This window comes from Oryctolagus cuniculus, chromosome 11 (genome assembly GCF_051225735.1).
Source record: "Oryctolagus cuniculus isolate XC-2025 breed Fujian yellow rabbit chromosome 11, ASM5122573v1, whole genome shotgun sequence".
NCBI lineage: Eukaryota > Metazoa > Chordata > Mammalia > Lagomorpha > Leporidae > Oryctolagus > Oryctolagus cuniculus.
In genome coordinates, this window is record NC_142877.1 from 105,460,793 (window position 1) to 105,475,425 (window position 14,633).

Genomic DNA, 14,633 nt, shown 5'->3' on the forward strand with positions numbered 1-14,633 from the left:
AAAGCTGGTGGTGTGGTTTCCACGAGGCGTGCTCCTTTGACCAGGTGACCTGCGTGTATTGCATTATTTCTGGGCTTCTATTCCATCTCTGAGGGGTTGAAGCCCAACTTGAAACAAAATAAAACAAAGCAGCTGGATCCTCTTTCCTCAAGTGGGTGGAATCTCCTATCTTTGGGGACCAACAGAAACTATGTACAGAAGATAAAGGAGCCTGAATGTTCTTTGGTCCCTACTTAAATCCAAGGTTCCCCTTTCTTTAAAAGAACCAAATCCTTGTTAATTGCAACCTAGACTATGAGTCTGTTAAAGTTAAAAGAAGTCATTTACTTTAACAAAATTCCCTTGTTTCATAGACAAGGACATCCCAACCTCGTAAGTGTAAATATCAGCCAAAGTCATATAGCTAATGAATGACAGGTCTGGGAGGAGTTTTCTGGGCATTATATGTTGAAGGGAAAAAGGTTGAATTAGCAAGAATAATCTCAGGCTACGAAGGTTGTTGCAATCCATAATGATGAAAGTTAATCAAGTTGCAAAGTTTCACTTAAACTCTCTACAAAATATATTTTAACACAGGAAGAATGCCATCCTTTTATTCAAATGTGTTCTTAATAACTACACATTGGAAGTATGTTTTACAAAAGCTATAAATCTGGAGCAGCTAAAAAGGTTTCCAACTTTCTTTTCTAATTGATTTACTTCTCTTTTTCCCCAGACTGCTGAGGTAAAACATATACATTATTTAAGGGACTGTTTATAGACTCTTAAAACTAAAAAGGACCCCAGAAACTCTCTTGCTTTTGGTTGCTCTTAATTGAAACCATCCAAGATGGTTGGTTGTCCATCAATTTTTAAAGTATCTCTAAGGAGAGAAATTCCACAAGCCCCTAAACAGCCTGTCAAAATGGTTAATCACCATGGCTGTCAAAATTTATGTCCATGGCAAGCTTAACTTCTCCTATTTCATTTTACCTCTTGCTGTGTTTCAGGCAAAACAAGGTTATAAGGAGCCAGCCTCTACAAGGGCTCCATCAATCTGGTGAGATAATAGCTAGCTCTTTCTGAATGTGCTTTCACCTCCATTAAGCCACCATTTTTCTCACAGGACTATGACAGCGCAAGGCTGGTTGATAACTCAGATACACAAGGCAGAATCATTAATTAGCTCTACACTGGATCTTTCATTTCACAACATGTGTGGGGAAGCCACATTAGTTATAGTTCCACGTACATGGGGAAAATGTACACAGCACAGATCATGTGGAAGGTTGCTTCCACTGTGCTCTACAGGAACTTGGGCTTGAATTATGAGCTCATTCACAACACTCTATCAATCTGTTAAAAATAGGAATTACAAAAAATCTTTACTCGGAACAGTTCTAGTAGCATTAGAAAACTCTCCTTGTTAAATATTCTGGATTGACTAAAAATACAGAGGGAAGCAATTTTCTTTCAGAGGTTTAAAATCCAAACTAAGATCAGAAACTGCTTTCCACTATTAAAAACTCCAAAAGAGAGTTGAAGCAGCTTATAATACAAGGCATAGCCACAGCAAAAGTTTGAAAACAAAGCTAAGAAAAAAAAAAGTGTCAACCAACAGGCGGTAAAAGTGGGGAAGTAGGGAAGAATGCTTTTCTTTAAAAAGTATTTCAAAGACTGTAAATGCCAAGATTTGACTTCTCTACACACAGTAAGTCTCAGGGGACAAAGAGGAAACTCAATAAAATTTGTTGACAACAGTTAATGCCTGTAAGAATAATTGGCTCAGACACAAAACAGATCATCAGTGTAGCTTGGGGATGACCAAAATATAGTTTCTAAGTCATTGTTAATATACATTATATTCAATTGAGAAAAAAAAAGATGGCTAGTTTTATCAAATAACTGGGCAAACATGAAGTGAGGGGTAATGTCCAAAGTGTTTGACAACCCTAATTCTCAATGGTTCATAGCACAAAGATCCTATGAAAAAAGTAATTCCATTATATTGAATTGGATTCAATCCTGTCAGCTCAATAGTCAAATATGAGTGGTTACTCTGTCAGCCAGGCATGAACTAGATACTAGGATCGAAAATATTCAAGAATGTGGCCTTTGGCATCAAGAAGCCCATTGAGAAGGTGTTATTCATGGGAGGGTAGAACTTGGTAAGGTGATGTTAAAAACTGAAAAGAATATTCAGAGAAAATGCAGAATATACAACCTATTCTTCCAAGACTTTTTCTTATGACACTTGATAATATTTATGTGCATTTTTTTTCACCTCCCAACTAGACTGAGTTCCTTGAAGTCAAGGTCAACCTTCCATTCATTTCTAGGCATCTAGAATAGTTTCTTGCACATAACAGATGCTCACTTGATGTTTTGAATTAAATTAAAATACCTTAAAGAGGTAACTTCTCCTGGACAAACAGGATTATCCAGTTTATTAAAAAGCTAACAAGAATAGTTTTGAGGGTCTATGTCAGATGGGGTATTGAAATAAATCAAGGAATTTTGTAAGACAAACATATGAAACATATCCTCTTCATGACCATACTGACAATAAAACATTATTTATAAAACCACTTTCTATCCAAAGTCATACTCTAAACATAGAGTTGCTATATATACATTTCCCTTTCAAGTTATTAAAACAAAATTAAAAATATTTGCTGAAATTTGATTGTGGTAGTGACAGAGTAAAAGAACTCCTTCAGTGCCTTGAAATTGATTTCCATTACAGTTGTCTAATTCTCTTAGGTGTTTGTGTGAACATATATAAGGATCATAGAGTTACTTAGGGTCAAGTCATTCTTTCCATTCTCATTTTTCATCATCTAATGCAAACATCACTGGCATGGAAGGATCTAGTTTCCATGTACCATGCATGGAAATCCTGGAGCACATCAAGCTGAGCCTCATAGTTCAACCTAGCATGTAACAGAGGACACTTGTGGGCTTGGCAATTATCCACTGAACTAGATGAAAGGAAATCTCACAAATAGATTGTCAATGTAAAAACAACAACAACAACAACACTCATTTAAGGCATAATAAGTGAGAACCACTTCTTCATTGAAAAAAATGCTGATCAGAAGCAGCAAATTATAGAACAGTTAAAACTTACTGTTGGGTCATGTTGGTGTCACACATTTACCTTCCATAGGATTTTTTTAAAGGCAAAACAAGTCTGCTTTTGGAAAAGCTTCCACCCAATGAACTCACTCATCTGCCCTGCTATAGAAAACTGGATAGAATAGCTTTATTGCTGGAAAATAAATGAATTCACTTAGTTAAAGCACTGGTTGGAAGCAGGGAGTGGGAATTTGCCCATTTAAATGACTGAAGGTACTTCTGGTTGTCTGTCACTAGCCATTTAAAGATTGTTTCCTGCCAACTCCATGATCAATATAGACCATCAGTCCCCTTACCAGCTTCTTCCTTCCTATATGCCCTACCTACCTCCAATCTGGCATACACACTCTCCACTTTCAGCATACACTATTACACACACACACACACACACACACACCACCTACCCAGAGACAGGCTGATGTTTGGGAAGGAGATGAGAGAGACTTCAAGTGCCTGAATCATCACAGGAGCTAGTCAAAGCTTAGTGGGTAGCAGAGGTAAGCTGTCTACACTTGGGTGATGTGAACCTTTAAGGATGATTCATGCTCAGTTTCCTGGAATCCTTTAAAATTCCAAAGAAGTATACAGAATGAGCATCTGGCTTTACATCTTCCACTAAATTGTAATAGACAGTGAAGCAGATGCCTGTGAGGTAGATTCTTTAAGTGATCAGCTCCCTTAGGAACCACTGACTTTTGTTTGCATTTGTTATTTGCAGGCATTGACTTGGCTGTCTACTTTTTATTGACTGTCAAGTTTCTAATCACCTGAGACCCACTTAGGAGATAAGTGATGCTGCACTTGTCAGATACCCTTGCCCAGATGGAGATGTCCCTGGCAAGTCCCGAGAAGAGCTGTGCCAAAAGACAGCGCTGACAAAAACATCCAGGGCAATTAGCATGGATGGAAAATGAGTATGGCATTTTGGCACGCCTTTAGAGAGAACCTGCGGATTTGCAAAGGTGCCTTTGAGCGAAGTTCACCTTCTGGCTGTCCGTGGTGATTTTGTATAGCATGCAGAAACGTGGGATGTGCCCTCTTAATTCTCTCCCCTGGTGCCCTGGACTGGAAAGTCCTTCCTATGCTACCCCAAATTGTGTACAATTAAAACAGCCCTAAACATATTCCACAGGTTTAGAAGGGTCTCAGACTCAATACCCCAGGGCTGTTCTGCCCTTATCCTTTTATTGAAAGAACCGAAGAGTGAGGGTAGTTCATAACAGCTGAAAGAAAGCTCCATAAGAAATAAAGACAAACTGTTAAGGAGGAAAATTCCATCGTAAATCTGCAAAACCTGCCACAGCCCCGCTGAAACTCTATGCTTACTTTAAGGTGAGGAATCTCAGAGGCTGAGGATGGCTGCCAGCCACGGGCAGTCATTCAGTTATTCACACACTGCCTGCGGTTGTAAATTCACAGAGCCATATACTTCAGACTTGCACGGCGCAGAGAGAGGGAGGGCTACTTACTGAAATAAAAGCCCCTGTCTCCACACACGAACTGAAGAGCATCCACCAGCTCAGCACCGCAGAGCGTCTCCGGTCCGGCTGTGGCCGAGCTGGTGAAGGTGAGCAAGCAGAGGGCCAGGTAGAAGAGATGCGAGGAGGACAGGATGCGCATCTTTACCTGCCAAGGAAACAGCAGCAGGGTCAGAGCTCCTCCTCGGTCCTTGCGCGGGGAGTGAGGGTGGGACGCGGGTGCTTTTACTCCCAGTTTTCCAAATCTGACGCTGATCAGAACCACCTGGCTCACAAGTGCAACCCAGTGTGTGAGCGACAGCTGGGGGTCACGCGCTGAGCATGTCTTGCATCAAACAACCTGTGTTTAATTCCCTTGTTACTTGGAGTCCTGGCAGGAGTCCTCCCAGACCCCTTCTTTTGGGATTCTGATTACAGCTAATGGAGATAAAACATCCAGAAACACTCACATAAATGAAAGATGCTTGCATTAATTACCATCAAGTATTACCCACACCTCTCTGAAATCCTGGTAGAACTTTTGAATGATTGAAGGTTAAATTGTCATCAGGACAGATTTGAGACCAAATATATTTGTTAGTTTAAAATCAATAAAAATTGGCAATCACACATGGCATATGCATTCGTTACTGAACAGAATATGAAATTAATCAAGACATTATTCCCAAGCTACTGAGGAAAAATAAATTGCTGTGGCTAAAAAAGAACTTGTGAACACACTATACAGCATTATATTTTCTTTAGAGAGGGAGAGAGAGACTGATCTTAGCTGGGGAATATCAACAATTAATACAACCACAAGTAGAAGGAAAAACCAGAAACAGGAAAAATATCAGGATTTAGAAATGAAATTGGCTCATGCTGCAACAGGAGCACCCATCGTTAGGGTCACGTCCAACACCCCTATAACAAAAGGTTAATAAGAGAAAAGCATAACATTTTAAAATCAAAGTTTTACCTGAACCAGGAGACTTCAGAATGAAGACCCAGAGATCCAGGGGAACTCTCTGATTTTTATGCTTAGGTCCAATGAAGCATGGACAGTCATGTAGAAATGTGATTGGACAAAAAGGGTATGATCTAATGTTAGGAGACTGAGGTGGGGAAACCCGGCAATGCTTGTCTCTTCAGATTCTTCGTGGCCCCCCTGTATAACAGTTCTATCTCCTGGGTATAGGATGTGACCCCTCCTGGAGTGTCTTGTGACCCACTATAGGACAGGATAATTTCTTTTTGGCCAGTTCTCACACAGAGAGTCACAGAACGGTGAGAGTAATATTTCTAGGTTTTGTGTCTGGCTGTGGGGAGGAGGGGTTCTAGTTTCTATGGTCTGCTGGGAGCAGAAAGAGGCGCAGTGGAAAGTCAGAAAGAGATTTTGCTTCCAAGGTTTTCTTATTTCTTTTAGTTCAAAGCACACAGCATGCCTTAGAGGCACGCTTTGGGGTATTGTTTCTGAGCTTCCACACTAAGTAAATGCTACTCCTTCTGCATCCTTGGGCCCTTCCCCCATGTCCAATATCAAATCCACACAGGTGGAGAAAGTCTCTTCCATGGCCTGGGCAGTGGGCTCAAAACCTGCCAAAGCCTTTCTTCTTCTTCTTCTTTTTTTTTTTTTTTTTTTTTTCAACACAGGAACTCTGACTTCATCTCTTGGAGGGACTTGCATGTCACTGTATCCATTTTACAGCAAAATCTACCAAGGGACCCTGGTTGGCGTGACTTCGCCAATGACAGCCAGCCAAGTGGCAGCCCTGCCAAAGTCAAGATTCCTGTGGCTCAAGTCTCCCCCTCACTCTAAGCAGTCAAAAAGAGCTAAGATGATCATTAAATTTTTCCATATTGCTACTTGTGACACAGGGATGTGCTTTTTTCCAGGAAGCTCCTAAGGTGAGCAACTTTGCCTTTCTCTCACCTTTCGCATCTACTTTCAGCAGCACGGGAAGAACCACAGACAGGAAGTGAGGTGAAGGACCCTATCCCAGGGGTCATGGACTTAGGCTGGAAGCCATAATTATTAAAGAGCCTTGTTTTGAACCTCTCCAGAGGGGCAGGTCCATTGAATCCCATCAGTTTTGGAGAAACAGGCTCAGTCATTGATTTTCTGGCCACCCGCCTTGTCCTCCATGAACTCCCAACTTAATGGCTCTGGATCAGTGGCAGTGTTTGCTCCATCATTTTAATTAAGATTTCCATTTTTGTGGCCAGACCTTCAGCCCAGCAACTGGGAAAAAAACCCAAACCCTGACTCTTGTTAACACAGTATAAATATTTAGTTAATGCTTGTAAAACAGTGGAAGATGAAAAGCACCCTCTATTTGCAAATCATCATAAATAATAGACATAAAATATAAGAGGAGGTAAAAGCTCATCTGGACATTGACTCCATTTTGACAACTCATTTTCTCAGCCTCAGCATGGAACCCTCCACTCCCACAAAGCCAAAGCTGCTGGGGCTGTGAGGAACAAGTCATCACCCAGTGCTCATTTGTCTTAGTTGTAAAAGAAGTAGTTGGGGGTTTCCCCTTCAGTCTTTGCAGAGGGAACCTCAGCCAACCCACCCCACTGTACTTCATGGCTCTTTTCAAAAGAGCAAAGCCGTGACTGACCTTACAGAGCGTGTCCCCACACCCTGGCAATGGGCCAGCTCCAGAACCTATGTGATTTCACCAGTCCTGCTTCTCCACCCCTCCCTTCCTGGAGGAGCTGATGATAATGCTGAGAGCTAAGCACCTGCAATGGTGGATGCCTTCAAGTTCTTTACTTTTTGTGCAATCCAGGGTGGGGGAGGGGCTGTCTCAGTTTATAGCCTTAGTGAATTCAGAACTTGATTAGGTGGCAAAACCCTATTTTTAACAGCTATTTCTGATAGAACACATTTAAGTCCAGCAATACTCCTATATCTCTAGCATTTACAAATTTAAGCTTTCTAGATAGATTTTCCCCCCTCTTTTTCTGAGTTCTATTGTCAGATAAATATCAGTACTTATAGTTCTTGCCCAAGATAGAACCTCCTGTGCATTTCCTTTTGGTTCAGGGAACAGTCCAGTCCACCCCCAGAGAACCAGAGGATTTATCACATCATGTTCCCACCAAAGAAAACAATAACGAACTTGCTTAAGAGTTAAAAGTTTGAAATAAGTGTCCCCATATGCTCCTCATTCCCCTGGCCTTTTATTTTGCCAAATACAAAAGCCTTGGCGATAGAGAAAAACAGAAGATGTGATAGAGGGGGAAAAGGAAGAACCAGAAAGAGAAGAGAAAAAAAAAAGCAATATAGTTCCTCAAAAATCAGTCACCAATCCAGATTTTTTAAGAGTTCTCTCTTTCTAGCTCAGAGAGATGGCATATCAGTCGAGCCCAGATGTCTACACTGCACCAAAAATGCCCAGTAAAATTTGAGGGCAATAGTCATAAGAAAATACTCACTGTAGGTGTAATCATTTTTGTTTGTTCCAGGTCTTTTACAGCAGGTTAGGGTGGGTATTATGAGGCTGATGTGCATAGAAAACGAAGGACTTAAAAGCATGTGCTGCCTTGGGGGTGGGGTTTGTGAAAGCTTCTAGTTACATTTGGACACCCAGGCAGGTATGCTGTGAGCCTGAGTAAACTGCTTTTTGTCCATTCAAACAATGAACAAATTGCACAGCTGGCATCTGAGTCCATCCTCCCTCCCCCCACCCCCCCAGTCAAACCACTCATTTCCACCGTGTGTCTCCTGCAGCTGGCCGGGAAGAGTGGCCTGAGCCCCAGCCTGCTCCTCTCCTCCCTTGCCCAGGCTCACCAACTTGGAAATACCTTGCCACTGGGCGTACAATCAGCATCTGGTTTCCTGGGGGGTCTGTCTCTAGACAGGACACTTACGCTGTTTGAATTATGTTTGAACCAGCACACAGTTCCCTCGAGCCACTTCCTGCTGTAAGTACAGCTGCCAACTCCACTTCTGAAACGCTTAGCGTACACGGCATGAAAAGTTCACTTGGAGACAATTTCCCCAACTTGTATTGAATGCAGACAGAACCCTCCACAGCCTGGCTGCTGCTCACCTAAGCAGGCAGACAAAACCCCCAGCTGCCTGACCCCCGAGGTGATATATGCACTGCCTGCCTTTCTTTCAAAGCAAGTTGGCCAGAGCGTGTGTTGGCATCTCAAGGACAGCAGAATCAGGTGCCTGACAAGGCTGTATCCTCAACTCCCAAGCCACTTCCTCTGCTAAGAAAGAGTGATGAAGTACTGAAAGCAGCGAACGAATGCTGCACTAAGTGGCTGGGACGGTTTATGAACTGAGCCCTCAGGCAATTGCTTCGGAGGAGCCAGTGACAGCGGCTTAAAAGTGCTTGCAAATTGAAAAAACACAAGTCGTAAAGGATATAATTTTGCTGAGAATGGAAACTTGAACCAGGGCCAGTGATCAAAAACGAGAAGTTGGTGCATTGACAACGGCAGCCAAATTTACCTAAAGAGACTTTGCAACAGGGCAGATAAAATCAGACATTTACAACACAAAATCCCAAGTCCAAACTTTGCCCAGAAAAAGTCCTCTCCGGGAGAGAAAACACTGGACAAGCAGCTGCTACAAAGTGTCTGCTTCCCGTATACAGTATGCATTTGTTTAGATTGTACGAATATGCAAGGTCAGCAAGAGTTGTCAAGGACTTCTTTTTCATAAGAGCAAATTAAACTTTGCTCTAACTTTGTCTCTCTGGGCAGTAAGTGCAGGGAGTTCCGGAACCTTAGATCTAAAGATCATATTTAAAAGCTTTAATACCATCTGAAATGGAACTCTTTACATGAGGCATGTCTTGTAAAATAAAGTCCTGACAAGCACGCACACACACACACACACACACACACACACAGCGGTCTTAAAAATAAAACATCTGCACCTGCAAAAGAAAGAAAAGATCCCAAAGTTCATATCCACGCTCTGTAGCCCTTAGCCATAGACAGGATTTAAAGGAATCTTCTATAATGACACCACCGAAGCCCTGCAGAAGTGGAGGATTTAGCATAAGTACCTTGCAATAGTTTCTACTCATAAAGATATCTATGCGAATGCATCCATCTCCCGGAGCTATTTTTTCAGATCCCACAGAACTGCATATTCAGCAATTTATAAATAACTCCCAGTTCCGAAACAATGAAAAATGTAAAGTGAATATCAGTTCTAGGCAGAAGAAAAACAGTACACAATTTAAGTAAAATTCCCCCAATGACTTCAAAGAGAAAAAAAAAATATTTACCTTCAAGAAATCACAAAAGCAGCACTTAAATAATTGGGTTGGAAGACTGCTGATTTTTCCCATTGCTTCTGAAGTACACAGTCTGGAAATGAATTGGTTAGCAGGAATAATGAGGCAAAAAGAGATCCAGAGAGATGGGAGATGTTGAGAGCAATGTCACATTTCAATTTTGAGGACTTTATTCCATTGCGCAGGCTCTATCTGCTCTGAATTTAGCAGTGACAGTGAGATTTAGCAAACAGAAGAGGGATTTAGAGAAAATCCTCACATTTATCTACAAAACACAGACACTGTAGACAGGAAACAGCTGGGGGAACATTTGCCTTCTCTCTCTCTCCCTCTTCTGGCAAAGTTATCGAGTAAGGACTTTTTTGGGCATGGTGACAAATAACATCATACCTTTGCATTTTAAAACTAGAGCACAGAAGAATTTTTTTCCCTTAAAAGAATGTGTGTTAGTGACAGGGTTAGTAGGCATGAAGACACTCAGACTGCCATGGAAAATAAGGGTCTGCTTTCTGAGCAAGTCTGCGAATGCCACTTACCAGTATGACAGGGATACACGTGGGGGATGGGTGAACAATTTTCTTTTTATCTTAGGGAAAATACAGTTTTTTTTTTTTGAAAATAAAAAAAAAGAAAGGAAGGAAGGAAAGACCACCTCTAGCAAACGCTACAATTTTAACCCTGAAATGACCAGAGAAATATAGATTGGCAGACAGAGCTCAGGTGACCCCTTGTCACAGGTGCCAAATGAGGGAAATGATCTCATTTCCTAGAACCTACTTACAGAAGGGGCAGGTGGCATTGGATTGGCTCCCTTTAGGATACTGGCCGACGCTTTTTGCCCAGGTCAAGGCAAAGACTATGCTGAGCTGTAAAACGAACTGAAAAATTAAAATAAAATCGTGTTCTTCATTTTTGTTACCATTAAACATTCTAGGGGAATGGCACTTGAGGGGCAAACTATTGTTCATATTTTTCTGCAAAACTGGAACCTCTGTGTGTGTGTGTGTGCGTGTGTGTGTTCTTTCTCCAATCTGTCTGCATTCTAAATAACACCAGCTGGCTAGCTTTACCCTCTCAAGGGTTATGATGTCATTCAAATCCCTCAACTGGGTAGTGGCCGGCAGCAGGGTCCAAGCCAGCTGTTTTGCTATTTATAATGTATACTTGGCTTGGCCCGGGAGAATCAAGGTCTTATCTTTTGTGGATACAATTTGTACCTATTTCTCTTTGGCTTTCCGAGGCACTTGATAAGAAAGTGGATTATGAAACGTGGTTGCAAAAGCCCAGATCAGACATAGTCCTTCTCCTGGATGTTTCACATGCATGGTGGAAATACCTGGATCTCGTGTGTTACTTGTCACTGTCAGGGGACTTGACAACACTGACACGTCGACTGAACCCCAAGGTGGCTGTTTATATCCTCCTGTAGCCAGAAGTTTGTGTGTAGAGGGAGATGCTTTCAAAGGAAAACTTATTTGTTTTTGCAGAGGGTTGGGTCTGGTGATGTCTCCTGCATAGTTAATAACTCAGCAATATTTACCTTCCAGAAACACCAGTGAGAGATCTGGGGTCATGTTTTATTCAGCATCATTTTTCTGAGGACCTACTATACGCCCAATGACACAGATCCATAGAGAGACAAAAAGGGCCAAGCGTAGTCAAGACTTCTTGGGGCTTTTGGCTGAGGGACAGGGAGGGAAAGTTCATTGTCATGTGGTGAGTATGTGCTCTTTTAAAACTATGAACAGTACACAGTAGGAGGGAGCGACACATTTCTCTGGAAAGACAGGGAAGTGAAACGTTTTCGAAAATCCAGGATGGGGGAAGAGGGATTGCCTACAAGAGGTTTGAGGTACAAAATTGGGACGGGTCAGGGAAGACCTGAAGAGTATACAAAGTCGTGTCATCGAGAGACAGCCGTCTGGGTGAATCCAGATATGTGAGCAACCCCTGCATTGAAAGAATCATCCAAGGCTTCCTTTCAAAAGCTTTCATTGCGCACTTGATTTATGACTTGACTTACCCCATGTCTTTTTTTTTTTTTTTCCTGCCACTTTCCCAGATCCCACTCTCTGCAAAAAAGCCAAGTCCATGCTCTTCTTAGGGACCTTGATGACGTAGTGCATGGAACCAGAGTTCAACTCATGTGTCTCGCAGGTAAGAACGAACTTTGATTTTCAGGTGTGCAGGGTCAGGTGCAGGCTGGAGCCTTGGCTCTGGTCCTTTGTTCCACCACAGGCTACCTTCCCAGGGGCAAGCCAGCACTTTGTCCCACGCTTCCCGCTGCTGTGTCGGCATCCCGTGACCATTCCAATTTCTCCTGGATGCTCACTACATTTGCCTGAGTCTGTCCCCCTGTCTGATGTGCCCCCTTGGTACACACTGGGCACAGATTACCTTATCCTCAGACCCTTCTGTATGAAATACTGCTCTGGGGACAGAACACCTACCATCCCCTCACACACGGCACTCCTGCAACATCAACACACCGACGATCTTGGTTTTATAACCCCAATTACCCTTAAAGGATAATTGGGTTTTAATTTATGTCCCAGTTTTTGTCACAATCAAAGAAAACTGAAATTTCAGTGGGTCATAATTGTCATCAGCTGTGCTGTGGAACCATTCCGATGTGAGCTATCAGTTTCCAATGGAGGAAGCAATTTCCTGAAGTGATTAATGTAGATTTAAATTTGGAGAAGGGTCTATATTTCTGGTGGGGGGGGGGGACTAGCAACAGAGCAGGGCTGTCGTTCCTAGAGAAACGGCCGTCTTCTTGGCTAATTCCAGGAGGCAATGTGAAAGGAAGGGCAATAACTGGGCCACGTGATTCCTTTTTAATGACTGACGGCTGTCCCTGATTAAGGGAAAAGGAAACAAATGCACCTATTCCTAGAGACTCGGAGGTGCTGGTAAATCTGGCGCCGGGGGCAAGTTCAGGTCAGGAAGTCCCACTGGAGAGGAACGTTTAGGGTCATTCTGAAACTGCTGAGCATTAGGCAGCCCTTCGCCTGGAAAAACATCTGACGAGGAGGCACGGGAGTTGGGTGCCACCAAAACAGCTAACTGCCAGGATGTGCTCATCCTGAGAACATGCACTCCTGGAAATTCAGATTCACAGCTCACTTTTTGCATGTGTAACGCCTGTGAGATATAAATGACCCTCTGTGAGCTGGCTTCCTGAGTAGCGCATTTGCATAAAAGCTACAGCCTCTGGGGACTTCTGACACCTTTCTTAAAAAAAAAATGTTCATTTCCTTAAAGGGCAAGCTGGCTGAGGTTCACAGAAAGGGGAACCCAGGGTCTCCCTCTTTTGCTATGTTCCCTGCCTAACCTGGAGAGGAGGTCACCCCAAAGGTAATTTCATACCCATGTGCAATAGGACATATTTGCGATTTATTTCATGAATAATCTTTGCTGACTCCCCTCACCCCCCCCCCCCAAAAAAAAAAAACCCTTAGAATGGATATTTTAAGGAAAGAAAACTTTGGAATCGAATACAGGGTGAGGCCTAAGGTTCCAGGGCAATCTATAGGGGAAAGAACTTGTGGGAAACCATTGGGTATTTCTCTTGGATCATGGTTGGTGAGGACTGTAGTCCTGAGATCAGGTAGTGCATTCTCCAGTGTTTGAGGTCAAGAGCTTGTCCATCCAGAATGTGAAAGTCAGAGGAAAAAGCTGGACCTCAATCTGCAGCAAGAGGGCTGATGTTAGCTCTGAAAGATCTGCTCAGAAGGACCCCTGTCACCTCTCCTAACACACACACACACACACACACACACACACACACACACCCCACCCCTAGAAGATCTTAGCTCCAGGGAGCATTCCCCCCACAGCTAGGAAAATGGTAATAGGAAGGAGAGAGAACTCCTCGGACTAAAGAAATCAATGCTTTCTTTTCAACACCAAACTTGGATCTTATTTCTTCTAAAATGTCAAAAGGACAAATGCTGGAAACAAACGAAATTGTTGTGGTTTTGTGAGCAAAAGAACTTCGTTATGGCAGCGGAGAAGTCACTGCATGGGGTAAAGATGGGTGGGTGGAATGAGAGAACTTGAGGGCTCACCACATTTGCCCCATGTTGAATTCAAAGTGGGAAAACGAGACACCAATTCCAAACCTCAGGGGTACAACCCACGTAGGCGCTTTCTTTGGGAATTGAAAAATGTGCGCGCCCTCTAGTGGGCTTCTGTAAAACTGTCGCGGCTATCTCAGCTCAGGATTTGGGGGTCTGGCTGCAGTAGGGGGTATTGGAAAGCTCTGGATTCAGATACGTTTGAAGCTGCTTCCGTTGATTAAGTCCTATGAAAGAAATAAGACAGATACGCGACTCACTGTAGTCTACCAAGGGACGGAGTACAAGATGTATAAACGGGGAAGAAAGATGATAAACCTCATGAGGACATTGTTTTCCTTATGGCCATATTAATAATGCTGAACTCCTGGTATGAGCACAAAGCACTGTGTTCAGTGAATACAAGTCTAAAAAAGAAATGAGTAAAGTATTTAGAACATCATGTCACTCTGCCTTTCAAATAAATCAATACGTAATAAATTTATTTTAAAAAGGAGGTGGGCATTGTGGTACACTGGGTTAAGCTCCTGCTTGGGACATCAGTGTCTCATATCAGAGTGCCTGGAATAGTGTCCCACACCCATTTTTTTTAAAGATTTATTTATTTGAAAGGCAGAGTTACACAGAGAAAGAGAGGCAGAGAGAGAGAAAGAGAGGCAGAGAGAGAGAGAGAGAGAGAGAGATCTTTCATCTGCTGGTTCACTCTGCAA

At 42.7% G+C, this 14,633-nt stretch overlaps 1 protein-coding gene across 9 annotated transcripts in view; it reads right to left on the reverse strand.

Annotated features, from left to right (window-relative positions):
- Nucleotides 1–10,344, reverse strand: part of IGF1 (insulin like growth factor 1) — a 76,977-nt gene extending 66,633 nt beyond the window's left edge. For 2 of the 9 annotated variants that reach the window (XM_008256718.5, XM_008256716.5), the window contains exons 1-2: nt 9,836–10,339; nt 4,587–4,743 (exon numbers count right to left, since the gene is read on the reverse strand). In XM_008256718.5, the coding sequence (XP_008254940.1) occupies nt 4,587–4,743; nt 9,836–9,898 (220 nt within the window). In that variant the 5' untranslated portion in view covers nt 9,899–10,339. Of the gene's footprint in view, nt 1–4,586; nt 4,744–5,553; nt 6,157–8,021; nt 8,158–9,835 lie in introns of those variants that run through there. The other 7 variants (XM_008256720.5, XM_008256717.5, XM_017341617.4 and 4 more) reach the window with 5 other exon arrangements.
- Between the last annotated feature and the right edge of the window lie 4,289 nt (nt 10,345–14,633).